Source organism: Anguilla rostrata, chromosome 7 (assembly GCF_018555375.3).
Source record: "Anguilla rostrata isolate EN2019 chromosome 7, ASM1855537v3, whole genome shotgun sequence".
NCBI lineage: Eukaryota > Metazoa > Chordata > Actinopteri > Anguilliformes > Anguillidae > Anguilla > Anguilla rostrata.
In genome coordinates, this window is record NC_057939.1 from 17,428,609 (window position 1) to 17,447,406 (window position 18,798).

At 47.9% G+C, this 18,798-nt stretch overlaps 1 protein-coding gene across 3 annotated transcripts in view; it reads right to left on the reverse strand.

Annotated features, from left to right (window-relative positions):
• Positions 1 to 17,783, reverse strand: part of dgki (diacylglycerol kinase, iota) — a 48,932-nt gene extending 31,149 nt beyond the window's left edge. Inside the window, exon 1 of one of the 3 annotated variants that reach the window (XM_064343304.1) lies at positions 17,096 to 17,783. In XM_064343304.1, the coding sequence (XP_064199374.1) occupies positions 17,096 to 17,319 (224 nt within the window). In that variant the 5' untranslated portion in view covers positions 17,320 to 17,783. The remainder of the gene's footprint in view (positions 1 to 17,095) is intronic. The other 2 variants (XM_064343305.1, XM_064343306.1) reach the window with 2 other exon arrangements.
• Between the last annotated feature and the right edge of the window lie 1,015 nt (positions 17,784 to 18,798).

The window sequence follows — 18,798 nt, forward strand, 5'->3', positions numbered from 1 at the left end:
AAAATGCACACCCAGATACACAACACACAAACACACAGCAAAGATGCAGGGAAACTCACACAAATTTTACAACACAAAAATTCACATGTACATACATTCGCACATACACAGCTGAAACAAATGAAACCCATGCATAACGACAGAGGCAACAGGAGTTCCATGAGGATACAGAGGAGTAGGAGGACAGGAAGACTGGTGTGTGTGTCTGTGTGTCTGTGCTTGTGTGTGTGTATGTGTGTGTGTGGAGGGGTGAAGGTCAGGAAAGGGTTGTCATAGCAACCACATTCTAACTTCCTTCCCAGTTTATTTAAATTTAGCATCTCTCTCTCTCTCTCTCTAAACTATGCCTGATGGCATGGGGGCGTTTGTGAGAGCAGAAGTGGAGAGCATACCCAGCACCCTACCGTCTCCTCCTATCAGACGGCTCCTATGTGACATCACCACACTGTCCTGTCACTCACACAGACAGACAACGGTGGAGGGGGTAAAAGAATGGCTTGCAAAGAATTACCCACCACTTAAAAAATGATAAGATGATACTCACTGCCTTTGTACTTATACGTAATATATATATATATACGTAAGACTCATTCAAAGTAATTACCTGATAATGTGTGAAGGGCAACAGAGAAGACAAAAAAAAACTCTTCCTCAGCTCCTCTCTGCTCTAGTCCTCTACCTCAGCCTCCTGTCCCTCAGTGCAGACATTTCTGGTTTCCTTAAGGTGCAAGTTACGCAGTTTTTGACTCAGTTTCAGCTTCTGCAACAGGTGATCGTCACCCTCTCTGGTAGATCTTTCCTCATCAAAATCAGCTTTTCCCCTCCACAGACACTTGATTTCCTCACTCCATTAAGCTGTTTAAAGTGTCTATCCACAATTTCAGTTTAGCGACATCTGTGTCCACTGGTGGTCATTGATGGTCATTGATGGTCACAACGGTTCGTTTTCAAACTCCAAATTCCAGAGTTCCATTCAAAACAAAACTGCACCCCAAAAAAATGCAGTATGGTTTGCTTGCGGGTGCAAGCCTGCAGACTGTCAGCAATGTCATCCAACATGGTAATATTGAGCCACATGTCGAACCTGATTTTAAAGACAGTGTCCACACGTGGTTACATTTCATAGGTTTTAGGCCCACTGTTAGAGACATCCACCGCCACAAATAAGGGAGCTAAGGTAAGGTAATGATGTCAGACTGTGTAAGTACGATGTAAGTAGATACACTCACTTTCATTATTTTCTATCCACAGTTGTGTAAAAGTAAGAAAAGGACCGATGTTATGTGAGGTACCGATGTTATACTGTTAGACTAAGCGCGTCTTCTTCTGATCATTTGGGTTACATTTTTTTTTGGTCACTTCAGCAGGTGGGTTACAACACGAAGATGGTGGTCATTGATTTTTCAGCCATTTTCAATGTGCAGGTCTATGCAACTATAACTAGCCCTGTTAACCAAAACCTCCCAGCACCAGCACTTCTCTTCCGCCGTGCTCTTCTTTAGCTGTTAGCAGAGATCCCGGAGGAGGGTCTCTGATTTTATGCGCGTGTTTCTGTGCGTGCGTCATCCAATCAGCACGCGAGGCGGGAATGTCGCCCCCGACACCACCAGTGGAAACAGCACACAGAGGAGCAATTTATGAACGCAATCACACTGAATCGATATTGCTGCAAAAGTACCGTTTTGAGACGCTATCAAATATGTTCTTTTTCATTACGGATTGACAATTTAAATATGGCATTAGGATTGATATTTCCTATCTATGTTTTCAGTAGCAAAGGGATACATACTTACAGCTTATAACCTAATGAATTCAGTGTTATTGTGACATTGTGCCAAGATATTCTACATTTCCCACAAATGTTAGTCTAAATTTATATAGGAAAAAACATAAAATATTCACTTGCCAAAATGGGATTATTCTTTTTTTGAAACTGCATGGGATAAACCTACTATTCCATTAGCACCATGGACAGTTCACAGGGTGTTTTCATAGGCCAGCCTCCTACCACAAACAGAAAAAAACAGACTACAAACATCCCAGTTTTGATGGAAAATACAATAAACCATTCACAGTCAATAAAAACACACGTTACAGGGAATTATTCGAGTGAACTTAACGCAGGCAATTGCATGACTCGGTTGAGTGGAGGTTGTTCTGGGTGGATAGGTTACTGCAGAGAGGGGTGTGTGTGTGTTCTGAGGGTCTGGAGTCTGTTTTGGGTGGAGAGGTTACTGCAGAGAGGGGTGTGTGTGTGTTCCGAGGGTCTGGAGTCTGTTTTGGGTGGAGAGGTTACTGCAGAGAGGGGTTGTGTGTGTGTTCTGAGGGTCTGGAGTCTGTTTTGGGTGGAGAGGTTAATGCAGAGAGGGGTTGTGTGTGTGTTCTGAGGGTCTGGAGTCTGTTTTGGGTGGAGAGGTTACTGCAGAGAGGGGTGTGTGTGTGTTCTGAGGGTCTGGAGTCTGTTTTGGGTGGAGAGGTTACTGCAGAGAGGGGTTGTGTGTGTGTTCTGAGGGTCTGGAGTCTGTTTTGGGTGGAGAGGTTACTGCAGAGAGGGGTGTGTGTGTGTTCTGAGGGTCTGGAGTCTGTTTTGGGTGGAGAGGTTACTGCAGAGAGGGATTGTGTGTGTGTTCTGAGGGTCTGGAGTCTGTTTGGGTGGAGAGGTTACTGCAGAGAGGGGTGTGTGTGTGTTCTGAGGGTCTGGAGCCTGTTTTGGGTGGAGAGTTTACTGCAGAGAGGGGTTGTGTGTGTGTTCTGAGGGTCTGGAGCCTGTTTTGGGTGGAGAGGTTACTGCAGAGAGGGGTGTGTGTGTGTTCTGAGGGTCTGGAGTCTGTCACAGGGCAGCAGCTGTGGCTCCAGACCTCCTGACTGCAGGATGACAGCTGCGGCTTTCACTTTACTGCCCACCTCATCCCTCCTTCTCTGTGTCCTTACCTCCGCTCTCATCCCTTCAGCTCTTTCCCCGGTCACATCCCTTCATCTCTCTTTCCCCCACTCACATCCCTTCATCTCTCTTTCCCCTGCTCACATCCCTTCATCTCTTTCCCCTGCACACATCCCTTCATCCCTCTTTCTCAAGCTAACATCCCTTCATCTCTTTCCCCCGCACACATCCCTTCATCTCTTTCCCCCGCTCACATCCCTTCATCTCTCTTTCCCTGCTCATATCCCTTCATCCCTCTTTCCCCTGCTCACATCTCTAATTTCTCTCATTTCTCACACGCTATCTATCGAGTGCTGTGCTGTGAAACAGGCTAATCATTTTTCTCAACATTCTTCCCCTTCAGCATTTCCCCGGCATGGTCACTGGTAATCACTGCTCACAGCTCAATTCCTCAGTGTTATTATTAATCAGCATCATTCCCCTGCTCTTATTAGTGCTATTGTTGCAGACCACTCCTTTTTAATACCCTTATTGCTGTTTTCATTCACCGAAGACAGAATTTCTCAGCTGCTATGGAAACATATTCACGGCACAGAAATACAGAAGCTGTAAATGAGGAGGTGAACGTTGATAAAAGGATGCAGAGAGGCAGTTCAGATTCAGCTTTCGCAGGGCCGATTTAAACCGATGGAAAAGAGGTAGTGAGTGGCAGGAGAAGCGAACATCTTTGTCGGAGCTATGGGACAGATGCTGTGGTTTGGTGGGGACCGCGTGTGTTGACCAGGACACACCCCAGCCCCGGCCCTCGCAGTCGGCCGGTACCACTGCGTCGCTCACAGTGTGTGCGCTGGCCGTGGCCACCCAGAGCACTGCCATGTGGGTTAATGTTTCATTAAAAGCCCTCGGTGACTAAGCCCAGACGGTACACTCGGTTCCCTCTTCCCCGAAACGCATCGGTCCGGCCTCCCGCGCCCCGGCCATTCGCCGCCCTACTCCCGCCCCCCCAGAGCCGTTGAGACCCCGCCGCTCGGCACGGGAACGAGGACCGAACGCTAGCGTCCGTCGGCGGACGCGACGTTTACGCGCATCGGGTCGTTTCGCGTTTCTTACCCCCCCCATCCCACCCCCACCCCCTTGAGCGAAGGCAGCGTTTCTCCGGTTCCTCTCTGGCCTACATTCCTGTTCCTGCCGCTCCTCCGGAAGGCCGGGTCTGTGGGCGGTCTGGCTTCCCACGGCAACCTTCGCGGGGAGCCGGCGCTCGTAGCCCCGCTCCGGAGCGCCACGCTCGCTCCCACTCCCGTCCTCCGCCTCCTTTCGAGTGCTGATGGGGCCCGGGATGCGTCTAACGCCATCCCTGACGCTCTGCGGCAGAGGCACCCTTTACTGGCCTGCTCTGCCACTCTATGGGAAAGACAACCGCACCACAGCGAATGCCTAGAGCCCCGTGATCCCTGGATTACCCATGAAGGCTGCCGCCTTTCTCAAGCGCGTATTTAAAGGAACAGTTCAGTTATGTAGTTCTTTAAAAGTACCATTTCAGCCACCATGTTCTCAGCTGGCCACACAAATGCAGCCCTTTCAGCCCTGCTGCTTTGTTGTTTGTTTGTTGCCGATCCTGCCCCATGCAGTAATCTGCTTCTCTCCATGTGCAGTATTGTTGATGTTGGAAACTGAGCCACTTCTTTCCTTCAGTGGAGCAGTCTCAGCCTACATGCACCACAGGAAAGTATTTCAACTAAAAAATAAGATTTAAAGTCATTTTTAAATTAACCAGGTTACATACACACACACACACAGCCTTTTTGGAGTTAGCTGGAGTGAATTTTCTGGCTTCAGACCATGAACACGAATGCCCTGATGCCTCCCATCGTAAAGCCACCAGGTCATTAGAAACTCCTGTGTTTAACTGAAATATAATTTACCACACATACACATAAAGGATAAAAGATGTTGGCCATCTGAACGGACACGCTAAACACTAAGTCCATAAAGTTAGCTATTCCCTTACCTAAAATAGTATGCTGTTTGCACACCTTCCCACAAGTGCTTACGCAAACACTGTTGGTACACGTGCTGGCATGTCATGAGCTTCCCCCAGGTTCCGCCTTGGACTGTAAACAGGGCTAACACTGTGTGTGTGTGTGTGTGTGTGTGTGTCTGTGTGAGAGAGACACTCTCACTAGACTGGGCGTGGTCTCAAACATTTCACCACCGCACTCAACAATCACAGGAAACAGCCATTACTCTTCCAGGACTGTCTCCTGGGCCTGTCCACAACAAAAGAGCGCTCTGGCGAACATCATTAGCCGGCAGCTGCAATGCCAGGTCCAGCATACGCTGCCATGACGGATGCAGTGCCAGTATGTGTTTCAGTATCAGTGTCAGGATCACTATAAAATATCAGTGCATGCGGACATGGGTGACGTTAGTAGAGGTGAGTGACAGTGCAAGTGTGTATCACTCTGTGGGTGAATGCAGATGGTATCAGTGTGGGTGAATGGGGATGGTATCAGTGTGATATCAGTGTGTGTGAGTGGGGATGGTATCAGTGTGGGTGAGCATGGATGGTATCAGTGTGGTGAGTGTGGATGGTATCAGTGTGGATGTCATCACTGTGGGAGAGTGTGGATGGTATCAGTGTGGGCGAGTGTGGATGGTATCAGTGTGGGTGAGTGTGGACGGTATCAGTGTGGTATCAGTGTGGGTGAGTGGGGATGGTATCACTGTGGTATCAGTGTGGGTGAGTGGGGATGGTATCAGTGTGGGTGAATGGGGATGGTATCAGTGTGGGTGAGTGTGGATGGTATCAGTGTGGGTGAGTGGGGATGGTATCAGTGTGTGTGAGTGTGGATGGTACCAGTGCGGGTGAGTGGGGATGGTATCAGTGTGGGTGAGTGTGGATGGTATCAGTGTGGGTGAGTGTGGATGGTACCAGTGTGGGTGAGTGTGGATGGTATCAGTGTGGGTGAATGGGATGGTACAGTGTGGGGAGTGTGGATGAATCAGTGCGGTTCAGTGGGATGGTATCAGTGTGATGTACAGTGTGGGTGATGGGTGATCAGTGGGTCAGTGTGGATGGTATCAGTGTGGGTGAGTGGATGGTATCAGTGTGGTGAGTGTGGAGGTACCAGTGTGGGTGAGTGTGGATGGTATCAGTGTGGGTGAGTGTGGATGGTACCATGTGGGTGAGTTGGATGGTCGTGTGGTGAGTGTGGATGGTACCATTGGTGATGTGGATGGTATCAGTGTGGGTGAGTGTGGATGGTACCATGTGGGTAGTGTGGATGGTATCAGTGGTGATGTGGATGGTACCAGTGTGGGTGAGTGTGGATGTATCAGTGGGTAGTGTGGATGGTAGTCGTCAGGTGGTATCATCGTCGTTGGATGTTCGTGCGGTTCAGTGTGATGGATTATCCTCCACTCCCTCCGGCTGCTGACACATCCATAATTACCCGCCGTGTCGCCTGCGTTTCTGCGCAGCGCACTGGTGCGTCTCTCTCATATCTGACCCTGCATCTGCTCAAAATAGCTCCGCAACAAAAAGCATTGAAAAAAGATTCAACATGAGCTCATTGTGCTCTCTATTTCAGAGTCATTACAAAGAATAATCAAGGTCCACCAGCAGCGAAACTCACCATTGCCCTGTCCCCCACTTTAGGAAAACATAAAAGTTTCAGCTGGGGAAAAAAAAAAAACACAAAACGCTAAATAAAACAGGGCTCGTCACCCTGCACTCAGGTGCCATTTGGCTCATCACATACGCAGAGGAGTAGTGTAGTGTAATGTAGACTCCACAACACCGGTGTCTGTTGAAGGATAGACTAAATCACACAGGGACCGAGAGCAGCAGAAGTGTTTCTCGTAGGTCTCGGGGTTTCAGGAACTTCTCTGGAGATCCTGTTCGCATCTTTCCACCTTTCTTAATGACCTGCTTTGCAGGAGCCACAGTCTCACTTTTTGTTACTAGTATCTCAAACATTTGCCAGCTGCTTTAGCTGCTCCTGCAGGCACTAATGGGCTTCCCCATCTCTGTCTCCACCTGAGCTCTCCGCTGTCTAATTGAATTAATCATTTGCTAAATCATTAGCTAAATGAGTCTCTTCCCCGACCCACGGCCACAGGAAAAGTCTGTTCGACGAGACCCGCACACAACCCCCGGAAGCCGCAGCACCGGAAAGCTGGGGATCAGAGAGGAGGCGAGCGTGACGCTCGTTCCAGAAACGATTCTCCCGAAACGATACGTCAAGCTTAACGCAGCAGAGCACGCGTGCGCAAGTAAAAAAACGTAGACGGCAGAACGTAACCACGCTGGTTTGAATGGTCACAATATATTAATAAATTCTTAATAAACGCTTGTTTTGTGATCCTCTGTGTTTTTAGCTAGAGCTGAGTAACTTTCAAGGCCAACTGACCAAGAGGGGGCGTGGTGATGGGCGTGGCCTATCACAAAAAGGCACATAACTCCCGAATGGATTCACAGATTTGCACAAGATTTTGTGGAAAGGTTGGTCATGAGCCAAAGAAGAGGTCACGAGTTTGTGTGAGGGTGTGTGCGTGGATGCATGCACACATGGATGCATGCGCGTGTGCGGTCGCAGCTATTGCGGATTTGCGCTTGTTAATGCATACACCTGTACACTTGTGCGGTGGTGCTATGCGTATAGTTAATGACCAAATGAAAAATAAATAAACAGGAGAGGACTTATTTAGTAAGAAAGCGCAGGTGGGTGGGAGACTGATATAGAGGGCAGGAGTGGGGCACCCCTGAAAGATCCAGCCCGTGTGCTGGCTCTATACAGGGGGAAAGGCCCCGGCAGCTCAGGTGGAATTACACTGCACTGGCCCCCTTTCAGCAATCAGCCAAATTACATTTGGCTCAGCTGAAGTATAATGCCCCATTCCAGGATCAAATCAGTAATAAAAAGCCATCCCCACAGTCACACTATGTTCCTTTTTTTATTTATAAAAAAAAAGGTAATCAGAAGAGTTGGTACACAAGCCTCACAAATGCCAGGCCAGACAGTGTCCCGGCGAACTGCCGGCTAGGGCGTCATGACATCACAGCACACCTGACCTCAGAGCTACCTTTTGTTGGTGTTTTTTCATGTTTGTTTGTTCTTTTTTTACGTTGGTTTTCTTAACATTTTCACTGCCGGGAGTAAGACACTCACAAATCCTGTAAAACTAAACAAGCAGGTCGTCCCTTCTACTGACAGGCTATATACATATATGAAATTAATTTAATTTTTAAGGTAGCTTTCTTTGTTCAATCTCAAACTCAAAGGGAGATGTTGACTCACCTCAACCTCCACCAACGTGCAGCACACACATAGCAGCCATTTTGCAGCTGCGTGTGGGCCGTGTGGTATGTAACACATGAATATCCATAACAACAGTAACTGTGGTTTGAGGTCAGAAGCTCTGATCAGGCCCCAGTCTCTGGGATTAGAGGTCGCCCTGTTCCTTTGCTCCGGCTCCTTTGCGGCATGTGTGTCGTGTTTCTGTCTGGGTCTGCCCTCGAGAGACAAAACTGGTTCACATTTTCAAAACGCTGGGCGATTATCGATCCGGCAGCCAAACCTCTCCCAGCACCACGACGAGCACGGAAATGGCCGTTCATTAAAAACCGCCTATGCAAAAAACGAGGTTAAAAATGCATCGCTAAACATGGAGGCTAACGACACAGTGAACGAACGCACTGTATTGTGTACCATAAGCGCCAGCGCTTCTCTGTTGAATAGTTTGGTTGAGAGCACAGGGGCAGTACTACCCGGGGCCAGAGCTGATGGAGCCGCTCTCACCTCCCGCTGCGGCACCCGCAGGCGCCCCCGTGCCCCAGCGCCAGGCCTGGCCTCACGCCAGCGGGCAGAGCCTCGCCCAAACGCCGCCCGCACATTTGCTAGGCAAAGGCTCCGGCGCTGAACCCAGGAGCACCGCACGCGGAGGAGCTCTCTGCCAGGTCACTCACCCACGCCCAAACCAGCGGGCACGCGGCGCGCAGCGCTCCGCCCCCGAGGCACCGCGGGTGCGCGGCCACGCCGGCTCCCTGACGGGAGAGGGTGGGCGTTCGGCTTCGCCAGCCAACTGCGCGTCTCTGCCTGGCGCTGGTGCCTCAGGCCCGCGGCCTGACTGGATTAAGACGCACGGCCCGCTGGAGGAAGACAGCGGGTTACCACAGCACAGAGGGGCCGCAGAGGGGCTGCAGAGAGGCCACAGAGAGGCCGCAGAGGGGCTGCAGAGAGGCCACAGAGAGGCCACAGAGAGGCCACAGAGAGGCCACAGAGGAGGCCACAGAGAGGCCACAGAGAGGCCACAGAGAGGCCACAGAGAGGCCCCAGAGAGGCCACAGAGGGGCCCCAGAGAGGCCACAGAGGGGCCCCAGAGAGGCCACAGAGAGGCCGCAGAGAGGCCACAGAGAGGCTGCAGAGAGGCCACCGCGTCGTTACGCAAGCAGAACTGCGCTCCCGTTCAGGAAGCGGGACGCTCGTGTATCGATGGACAGCAGCGCCCCTAACGTCGGCCGGACGGAGGCACCCCAAACGCGCGTCGGCCCCCCCGCTGCCCGCCCGTCCGCTGGGGTCCTCTCGACTTGAAAAGCGCTCATCACGCGGATGAAGTGAGACGGGGAGAAGTGGCAGCCCGTGCTGTCAGAGAGACGCTGATGAAGAGGGACAAATTACAGTCAACAGCACGAGAAAAACAAGCCTGGTTGTTTCTGATTGGGGGGGGTGGGGGTCTCAGTCTCAGCCTCAGTTGCAGGAATAACATGAGGGACGAGGAGGTGATGTCAAAATGCCACACAGCACAGGTATTTCTGTGGAGCTTGTTTCTTGATTCCACTTCCTATGATACAAGAAATAATTTCACGTTCACGTTTTTGAAACTGATTCCAAAGCAACGGTAAGAATAAACGAACAAAGATTTATCATTTCTGAACCCGAGGGGTTGAAATGCAAAAGAAAGGTGCTGCTCATTCTTGGGAAGCTGAAGTACGAATCAGAAAAGTGACACTCAATTGGCAGTCGTTGTGTCCAATATAACAATGTCAATCAACTGACCGACCAATCAATGAGACGAATCAAACCTGGTAAAGCAACCTTGACAAATGCATGGCCTGATCTAAAAAATGATATCAACCGTCAAAATGCAGTTATCAAATGTCAAAGATGAATCAATAGCCCGTAAGTAATGACAAACAAAACAGATACAGAACAAGGCAGACAGAAGCACAGAAAGGAGATGTTTATCGCTGTAATGGCGGACGTGGAGAGGTGAGAAGGGGACAGGGGAAAGCCTCTTACAGCCACACGCCTAATAAGAAATGACTTCAGGCCAGGCCTTCAAAAATCCAATCCCAGTAATGCACTTCAGCAGCCGGCATTTCCCCCCCCAAAAAAAACTGCATCAAACAGCAGAGAAAGGGACGCGTTTTATCACCCGCTAATCTGCCACATTCCCACACAGCCTCCTTTGTGCTGTTGCTGTTACGCTGGGGCAGGATCTGTGCTCGTCCAGGAGGAGGCCAGGCACCGGAACGTTCTCTGGACGCAGTGAGAATCCCCAGGCCCCGCGGACCCGTGTTAAGATCCCCCTCCCGCACGCCGCTGGCGTTCGAATGGCCGCCCATTTGGGCCGAGGGCCGTTCGCTGGGGCTGATCCGAAAGCGGAGGTGGAGCACAGGCGTCAGTGCTCAGGCCCTCTCCAGGAGGGGGGGGGATTAGCAAATGAATTCTGCGGCAAATTAATTCTGAGCAGGGGGGGTACTTCAGTCCACACTCCTGAGGCAGGTGGCGGTTCACATGGGCTCCGCGAGCAGATCCAAAAAGCTGTGTGTGGAATAGTGCAGGACACTCGCGGTGGTTCTGCGGTACGTGTACACGCACCTGGGGAGGCTCCTCCCACCACATTACAGCTAATCCAGCAGTTGGCTCAATACAGACGTTTCACTGTAAGATTTGTGGTTGATAAAATAAGTTGAAGCTTTACTAACGTAGCTATTTGTAAGATGTTTGGCAGACTACATTTGCCGGCACCTTTATAACTAATAAATATAACTCAGTAATTTCAGGTGGGCTCAAAGATACCACAGTTTTTCCCACTGGACGCATTACCTAACAGACTTGAAAAAGAACATGCACATAAAATTATTTGGCAGTAATTCTTGGGTTTTGGGGCTTTGCATGTTGGGAACTGTAGTTCAATGCAGAATCTATGTCGCACATGGCAGATGGGTTGACAGCAGAAACCATTTAGCACTTAACCAATGGGAAACACAAAAGTAACACACTGACGGTGATAATGCTGAATTTCAATGCCATGTGCATGCACTCTGAGTAAAAGCCCTGTGCTGGAAGCATGCTATAATGGTTAGGGCACCAGGAGGCAGCTATGTTCCAATCCTGGAGGGAGGGTACAGCTGCTCCCTGAGCGAGGCACTCAATCTGAACTGGATCAGTAAATATCCAGCATCCTGCTGTACAAACAGTATGCAAAACCACGATCTGTGCAAGCCACTCTGGATGAGGGCATCTGCTAAGCAAATCAATAATAAAATCATAATATGGCAAGAAAATGAGGGCCTCTCCCAGCGATAGGCTGGAGGAACCGGCACGTGCATTTATGGCCCTGGACTTTCAAGAAACGCAGAACAGCTTGCGCTCAGGGACAGGACTGTGCCAGACACAGAAGGCAGGACAGAGCAGGAAATCTGTCCTCGCGTCCGGCTGAGAGGACGACGGATTCGAACCAGATCTCTCTCTCTCTCGCTCCGCTGTCCTGGCTCTCTCTCTCCACGCTGCTGGTCCACCCTGCCCGCGGCCAGCCCCGTGTCGGTCCTTCACCGGCCCGGCGCTGTCGCCCCCCCGTGTCTTAGCCCAAAGGAGCGCGGGTCTGAGCGCGCACCTCCGCACGCGTCCGCACGTGCCACAGAGAAGGAGGAGAAAAGAAGGAGTGCAGGAGGAGAACTGAAAAGTGAAATCTGGGATGCGTCACCACCAGAAATAGTGGAGGATGGCCTGCGTGTGAGTCACAGAGTGGAAGAAGTGCACACTGCCTCTTACACTACAACATTACAAAACACACACACACACACTATGCCCCCAAATCTGTCCCTTTCACACACACCAGCCCCGTTTCTGTTCATTTTACACACATCACCCCATTTCTGTCCATTCCACACACATCACCCCATTTCTGTCCCTTTCATACACACTCTGTCACCAAATCTGTCCCTTTCACACACACCACCATAATTTCTGTCCCATCCGCACACATAACCCCAATTTATGTTCCTTCCACACACACCACCCACATTTCTGTCCCTTTCACACACACTACCCCATTTCTATCCATCACAAACATATGCACACACATACAGAAACACAAAAACGCACACACACAGTGCATGCCATCTTCATCCATCACACAAACACATAAAACACAGAGCCAACAGCCACTATCCTTGTAAGTCAGAGAGACACACACACACCCACACAAAGGTTCACACACACAGGCCTAAACCCCAGCCTTGCCCATTGCATAAACAAATTTCCTGTTCATACAGCAGCGCTCTGCCCAGACCTGATGGCCGGTATCTTATTCCCTACGATCACTTGAAATTATTCAGTCATTTGCATTTAGGAAAACTGCCTGCATGAGCGGACTTGCCTGGTCATAAAAAAGCAATACTATCCATCTACATAATAATAAATGATAACTTACAGAAGCTAGAAAGCAGCCTGGCCCAACTGAAAGATCACAAGATGCAGTGGGGCTCTAATTTCAGTCATTTCAATTGCACTGAGGAAACAAACTATACGATTAAATAATATCACAATGTATTTTAATGTAAGCCTGCTTATGATGAGATGTATTGACTAAGGATATTAAGCACAGGGTGCTTACTGGTGCTGTTACAAACGTCTGATTTTACACAAGCTATCCCAACCCACTCCTTGGAACTGGAACTGGCCATCACAAAATCACACTGATACCGCTGATTGTCGAGATGGGTATAAATTACTAGACTAAGCTTTGCACAGTGAGAGTACTGAATGTGTTTTATGCCTGGTTTGCCACACAGGCAGTTTGACCATATGCAGTAAAAAAAGAAGAAAAGGAACTGGCAGTTCCCCTCTGTTTGTTTCCTTCTCTAACACTGTAAGCATCCTGCAAGTTCATTTTGCGGTGGAATTTGATCTGTGTGTGTCTGTTACTGAAGTCAGATTCAGCAGAAAAACAGCAGGGCCTTACTCTCAAATACAGAATGAGTAGCAGGAAAGGAAAGTCAGGGAGGTGTGCGCATTTACAGAGATCCAGAACCAAGAAGAGCGTTGTTGTGCTCAGTCAGCACACTGAGCAGTGTAGTACATGCAGGTGCACAGAGCTGCAGTTACAGAGATCCTGAACACCAGCGGTATCCCGAACGGCAGGCAGCGCTGTGCCCGGGCGGCCTCAAGCCGCAGCGGTTTCTCGCCCCGTCCTTCCCCGGCAGAGTCACAGGCTTCAGCGCGACACGGTCAGTGGCACACCTCCCAGCACAGGCAAGAGAGAGCTCTGACAGCTGAGGTCTGTTCACCCGGTCCCGCGGAGAGCCAGAGATGGGCTATACAATAATATATGGGCCGTGTTGAACTTTTCATCAGCTGCGCGTATAGAGAGAGAAAAATGTGTCAGCGGCGCAAAAAAAAGAAAAAAAAAAAAAAAGAAGAAGAAAAACGTACAAGTGGGATTCTGGTGGGACGCTGAAAAATGCAGGAGGGCGTTTTTTCGGCTCTATCGGCCGCGCTCAGGCTACGCAGGGCTCTTGTCTCCGCTCGCCTTTCTGTCCATTCACCATTTTCTTCCATCAGATAAAAGCCCGAGCTGGCTTCCTTATCAACCATTTACAGATTAGCAGCAGATTGCTTCGCTCCGCCATAAATCAGAATTAGGAGCCGGAATATAAAACACCTGATAAGGCGCCGGATGAAAAACTGGGTGCTGCCTCTCTATTCTGGCCGAGGAAACCTCAAAGCTTTTCCTCCTTTTGCTCCAGAGAAAACCTGTTCCTGTTTTCCTCCCCTTCCTCCTTTTACAGGAGTATGAAAAAAAGATGAAGAGATCATGTTTCTGATATAGGCAGACAAAGGCAGGCAAGAGCTTTGCTAGTTTATTGTGCTGTTTTTTGTTTGTTTGTTTGTTTGTGTGTGTTTTGTTCATTCTTCTCCTCTGAGCATGCAATATTAGGGATTTACAGGTTGCATATTTTGTAGTTTCAAACAACTACATTCTCCACATAGCACAATAAAAAAACCTTGAAGGTTGTCCTCTGAGATCAGTTTGATACCGGCTTTACACTAGACGATATTTTAAGCGATTCCGCAGTCTTAGGAGCCGTAGTAAAATCTTTCGAGTCTTACCCCAGTCGGCACGCGCCCCCGTCACGACTCATGATTTATGTGAGATCGTATTAAGACGACTCCCACTGAGTTTCTTTACCTAATCTTGACCCTTCGGACACATTCAAACATGTTTAATATTACCGTAAGTCTTTAGTCTTAAATGAAAATGTTTGTGATGGTGAACGACGCGCATGTACTGTAATCATACACTGCCAACAGCCAATAGGTGTGCTGTCTTTAGCTCTGTCCGGATGGGATCAGTGTTGCAGGACAACTTTGGTAACGTAATGTACCCATTTCATTGCACATCAGTGATTCCAATGAGAGATCTGCATGGAAAAAGCCTTTCCCTTTATTACTCCCCAAAGTTACTGAGGGGGATTTTCGTTTGGCTGTTTCTGGGTGTGGGCCTATTCGTCACACAATTCTACCAGGGGGGAAAAAACACACATGTAATATTTTTTTTTTTTTTTTTTTTTAAATACGTTTTTTATATATTTGTAGAACGTGCTTCTTGTTTTACAAAAATGTAATACATTTAAAAAATATATTTGTATGAATATATATTAAATATCTAAAATCTCCATTCTGTTGGGATCATATAATGTGTAAAGCTGCATGATTCCCAGTCTTTGCAGAATCTTAAAATGGGTGCACCTCTAGGACTAAATACCCACGATTTAGGACAGATTGTTGTTAAATGTGAGAGTGTGTCAGACTTTAGTCGTCGAGAAGTTGTCTCGTGTATGGGAGGCACTAGGAGTAAAAATGCAAGAGGCACTCGCACACAACTTCTTATGCTGGTAAAATACTCAACCTGTGCCTGAGTCTGTACAAGGGTGCAGGGTGCTACAGAGGACAAGAGATCATTCAGTGAAGGAGCATTAAATTGAATGACTGTTTGACCTCTGTTCTTAAATATGTTCTGCCCTAATGGACCAAGGATCTCTAAAAATAGATATGAAGAAAATACAATTTCTGGGAACATGCCGCCATGTGACTAACCTTGCTGGATAAGCCCAGAGGCATTCAGAGCACAGACAGACATCTGATCATCACGCCTCACTATCTGTTAGGTTCGGGGTGTTTTTAGCTGTTCCAATTGTGACCGAACCTTTGGCAGAGTAAATAGGAGGAACAGCAGGCAGAGTAAACACAGCCCTATATATTAATCACAAATCGCAACCAAATGTGTTTCATGGAGCACAGTGCGAAACAGACACAAAGAAGATAATGCCTCTCATTTCTAAACGTGTGCACTTGGTTTTCCGAAATGTGGGCTGACTACGGCTGCTGTCCTAGTCAAAACCAAACACCACGACTGTACTAATCCAGAAATAAATTACAAAATCAACATTAGCAGTGGATTTCTTCCAAAAGGAGTTTGACCAAAAGGACCTGTCCAATTCAAAGCTTCCATAGCCAGAAAAACTGGATTTCAGAGGGTGTGTCTGCACTTGGACAAGCAGAGTCTAGCCTGTTGGGCCTCCCTGGATACACATTTCATGTGTTGAGAGTTCAGCTTTTTCCATTACAGGATTGGCTGCATTTGCTCGGGTTATATTATTTTATTGGCAGTTACTGTGGCAACACACGTGCAACAGAATTTATTTGAAACTTCACAGAAACACACACCTTTGAAGACCTTTTGATCTGTGCGCTCATGATTGAGGTGCAAAAAATGGGTGGTCCAAAGGTCTTATTGAACGTTCCTGACAGACAGAAATACAGATGCAACACACTACTTTGAGCTCAGATAATACCAGATTTGCATATTCCCAGCAGTGAGTATCCTATCCCTCGTGCCTGTCAGCAGGCTGCTTCTAGTTCTGATAACAGCTGTCGTCTACATGCAACTGAAGTAAGGTAAATTCTACAGAACTCAGTATATAAAATACATCTCTGGTGTTCCGTGCCTTCCACTTTAACTCAAACCAAAATGTACACCGTTCTAATTGCCTGGTGCGTATACAGGGACTCTGTATATAAAGGAAACATTACCATAGTCTTGGTTCAATAATAACATTGCAGTAACATGGTCTTTCAATAGTATCGCCTGCACGAAGAATGACTGTGCACGGACAATTCTAAAATAAAGCAATAACTTCCTCTGGCATCTTCCTATTCACTGGTCGTCTGCCAAATCAACGATCCCACAACAGCTGCAAGCTTAGCCAGGGACTTCGGCTGGTGTTCGGGAGTAAATCCATAGCGGCAAACTGGCTGAGTGAAAGTAAATAACTCCGTTTCCCCCACCCGGAATAAAGGTTTACAGCGTAAATTATAGTGAGAGATAGTGACGATGGCAAATGAACCTCAGCGGCTCAGAGAGAATGGTACAAAATACTAACGTTAATTGTGCAGCCCATCTGCTGTAACCATCGGGTTTTGGTGGAAGTCGTAGCTATATTGCCAAGTAGAAACACAATTACATTGTCTACATTTAGAAATCTAGCTGCTGCTAGCTAAGATAGCAATGTTTCCATATCAGGTTTGTTGAAATAATAGCCTTTCACGTGAACGCAAAATTACGTTTAAATTATAGGATTTGTTAAACTATTAATATTAGTCGCTGGCTGAGTGTGTTTTCGAGAAACCGGAGAATATGAACTAGCTTCAAGTTTAATTATAATTTAAAATAAAAATAGAGATACATAGCTTGCAATGTTGGAGTCAATCGCTAGCCAGCCAACCAGGCAAGTGGTCTCAATGACGCGGAGGTTTTTCAAGCTAGCCTGCTAGCTAGCTAACCAATACTATTTCACGTTGGCAAACCAGCTAATTCAGTCATATTCACTATCGCTGTTTCCACGTCTCATTAAAAAAAACTTACCTGTACGAAGTCTGTTTCCTGAAAGCCAGACCCTTCAGTTTCTCCTCTAGTGACTCTTCCATGTCGGGAAAGCTGCTCAAAGTATCACCGCCTCCCATTGCCTCGTCCCTGCAGCCTCGATCGTTCGCCTCTCCACCGGTGGCTCCCAGAGAGGTTAGTCTATTGCCGAAGGTCTGAGAGCTTCGGTCTGCCTGTGACGGGCAGGGTTTGGCCAGGGGGTCCATGCTCCGGCAGTGGACCCCCTCTCCTCGTCACACCGAGGAAACAGTGACGGCAAAGTCGGTATTGGTTGTAGATGATGTAGCTGTGTGTACCGCAAATTAGCAGGGACTGAAGCGGCGGAGTTGTTCTCGCCGCAGCGCCACACGGTCACACTAGCGGTCGACCTGCAAGGGAGAGGAAGGTTGCCGACTGGAAATGGCAGCATAGGCTGTTGTGTAGTGACAGGCTGCAACAGCAGCAGCAGCAGCAGCCGCAGCATCCATCTCCGGCTACAAGGGCATTCTGGGATACTCCCACTCCTCCTCTTAGCGCAGCATCCGTCGGTAAAAGTAGGGCATAGAGTCCCTGACAGTCAACACACACAAACTGGCTCTTACGCACAATCGGACTGTGCGCTCCGCAATGTCAAACATCTGTGTCGGTTGTGAGGCTGGAAAGCTGAGACTCCAGTGGGTGTGAGCTACCCCCACTGAATGCCAATGCCAGTGATGAGTGAATTTAGAGAGTAATTACTTCTCCGTTGTTTGCGATGTTTGGTTGGCATAGTGAAACCTCTCATCACTGCTTGCTCAGTTGTCTTGTGTTTGTTCACTGTCATTTTAGCTAATTGTTCATTTAATTACTGATAGCCTACCATATAGCATAGGCTACAACCTAATATGGGATATGTAGGTATTTTTAAAAAAAGAAGAAAAAAAAGAACCGCCATATTCGTTTAACATGTCATAGCAATAGCCGATACCAATACTTGATTTTCAGTGATCTTTGTTTGACGTTTATGTGTAGACGATGTGTAAAGTACAACCATCTGAACATTAGCTCGATGTTAAATCTCTTGCATTTCTTTTCAGGTATGCCATTGTAACATATTTTTGCCACAAGTTAAGTCTGCTCTGAAGTGCACAACCCCATTGCCTAGCTTTACATAACCCTACCGTCGGAAACAGAATTTTTTTTTTTTTACCTCATTTTGAGTAATTAAACTTTTTATTATTTTCCCGAAATATATGTTGTCACCAACAAGTGGATTTAAAGGAGAGGAATAAATCATTAGCTCTCACACACTAGGCTACACGCACAAGAAACACCCCAGTGTTTCAGTGGCAGACAGTAAAATGTTCTTAAATCAACAGAGTACATATGGTCTCTACTGGACTTATATGTACTGTTACAGTTGAATTGACACTGGACATTTTACTGTGCAACAGCCAGAGATGGGGCTCACGTGGGAAATCAGACCATTTACGACAGACATACAGACTGGAGTCATATTAGGCCTGATTGATGTAATGAGTACTGCCTGGTTTTAAATGACTAAATGGATTTTCAGGGATGTGTTGACTTCCTTGTGCATGCTTTTATTTTTTCCCCCTTTTTTATTAGTGCAGTGAACTTGCCTTGGAAAGGTCATTACAGTACATCCATCACAAAGGTTTTGTTTGGGCTGTGGGGTTGGGGGCATTCCCCTACTCTGTATTATC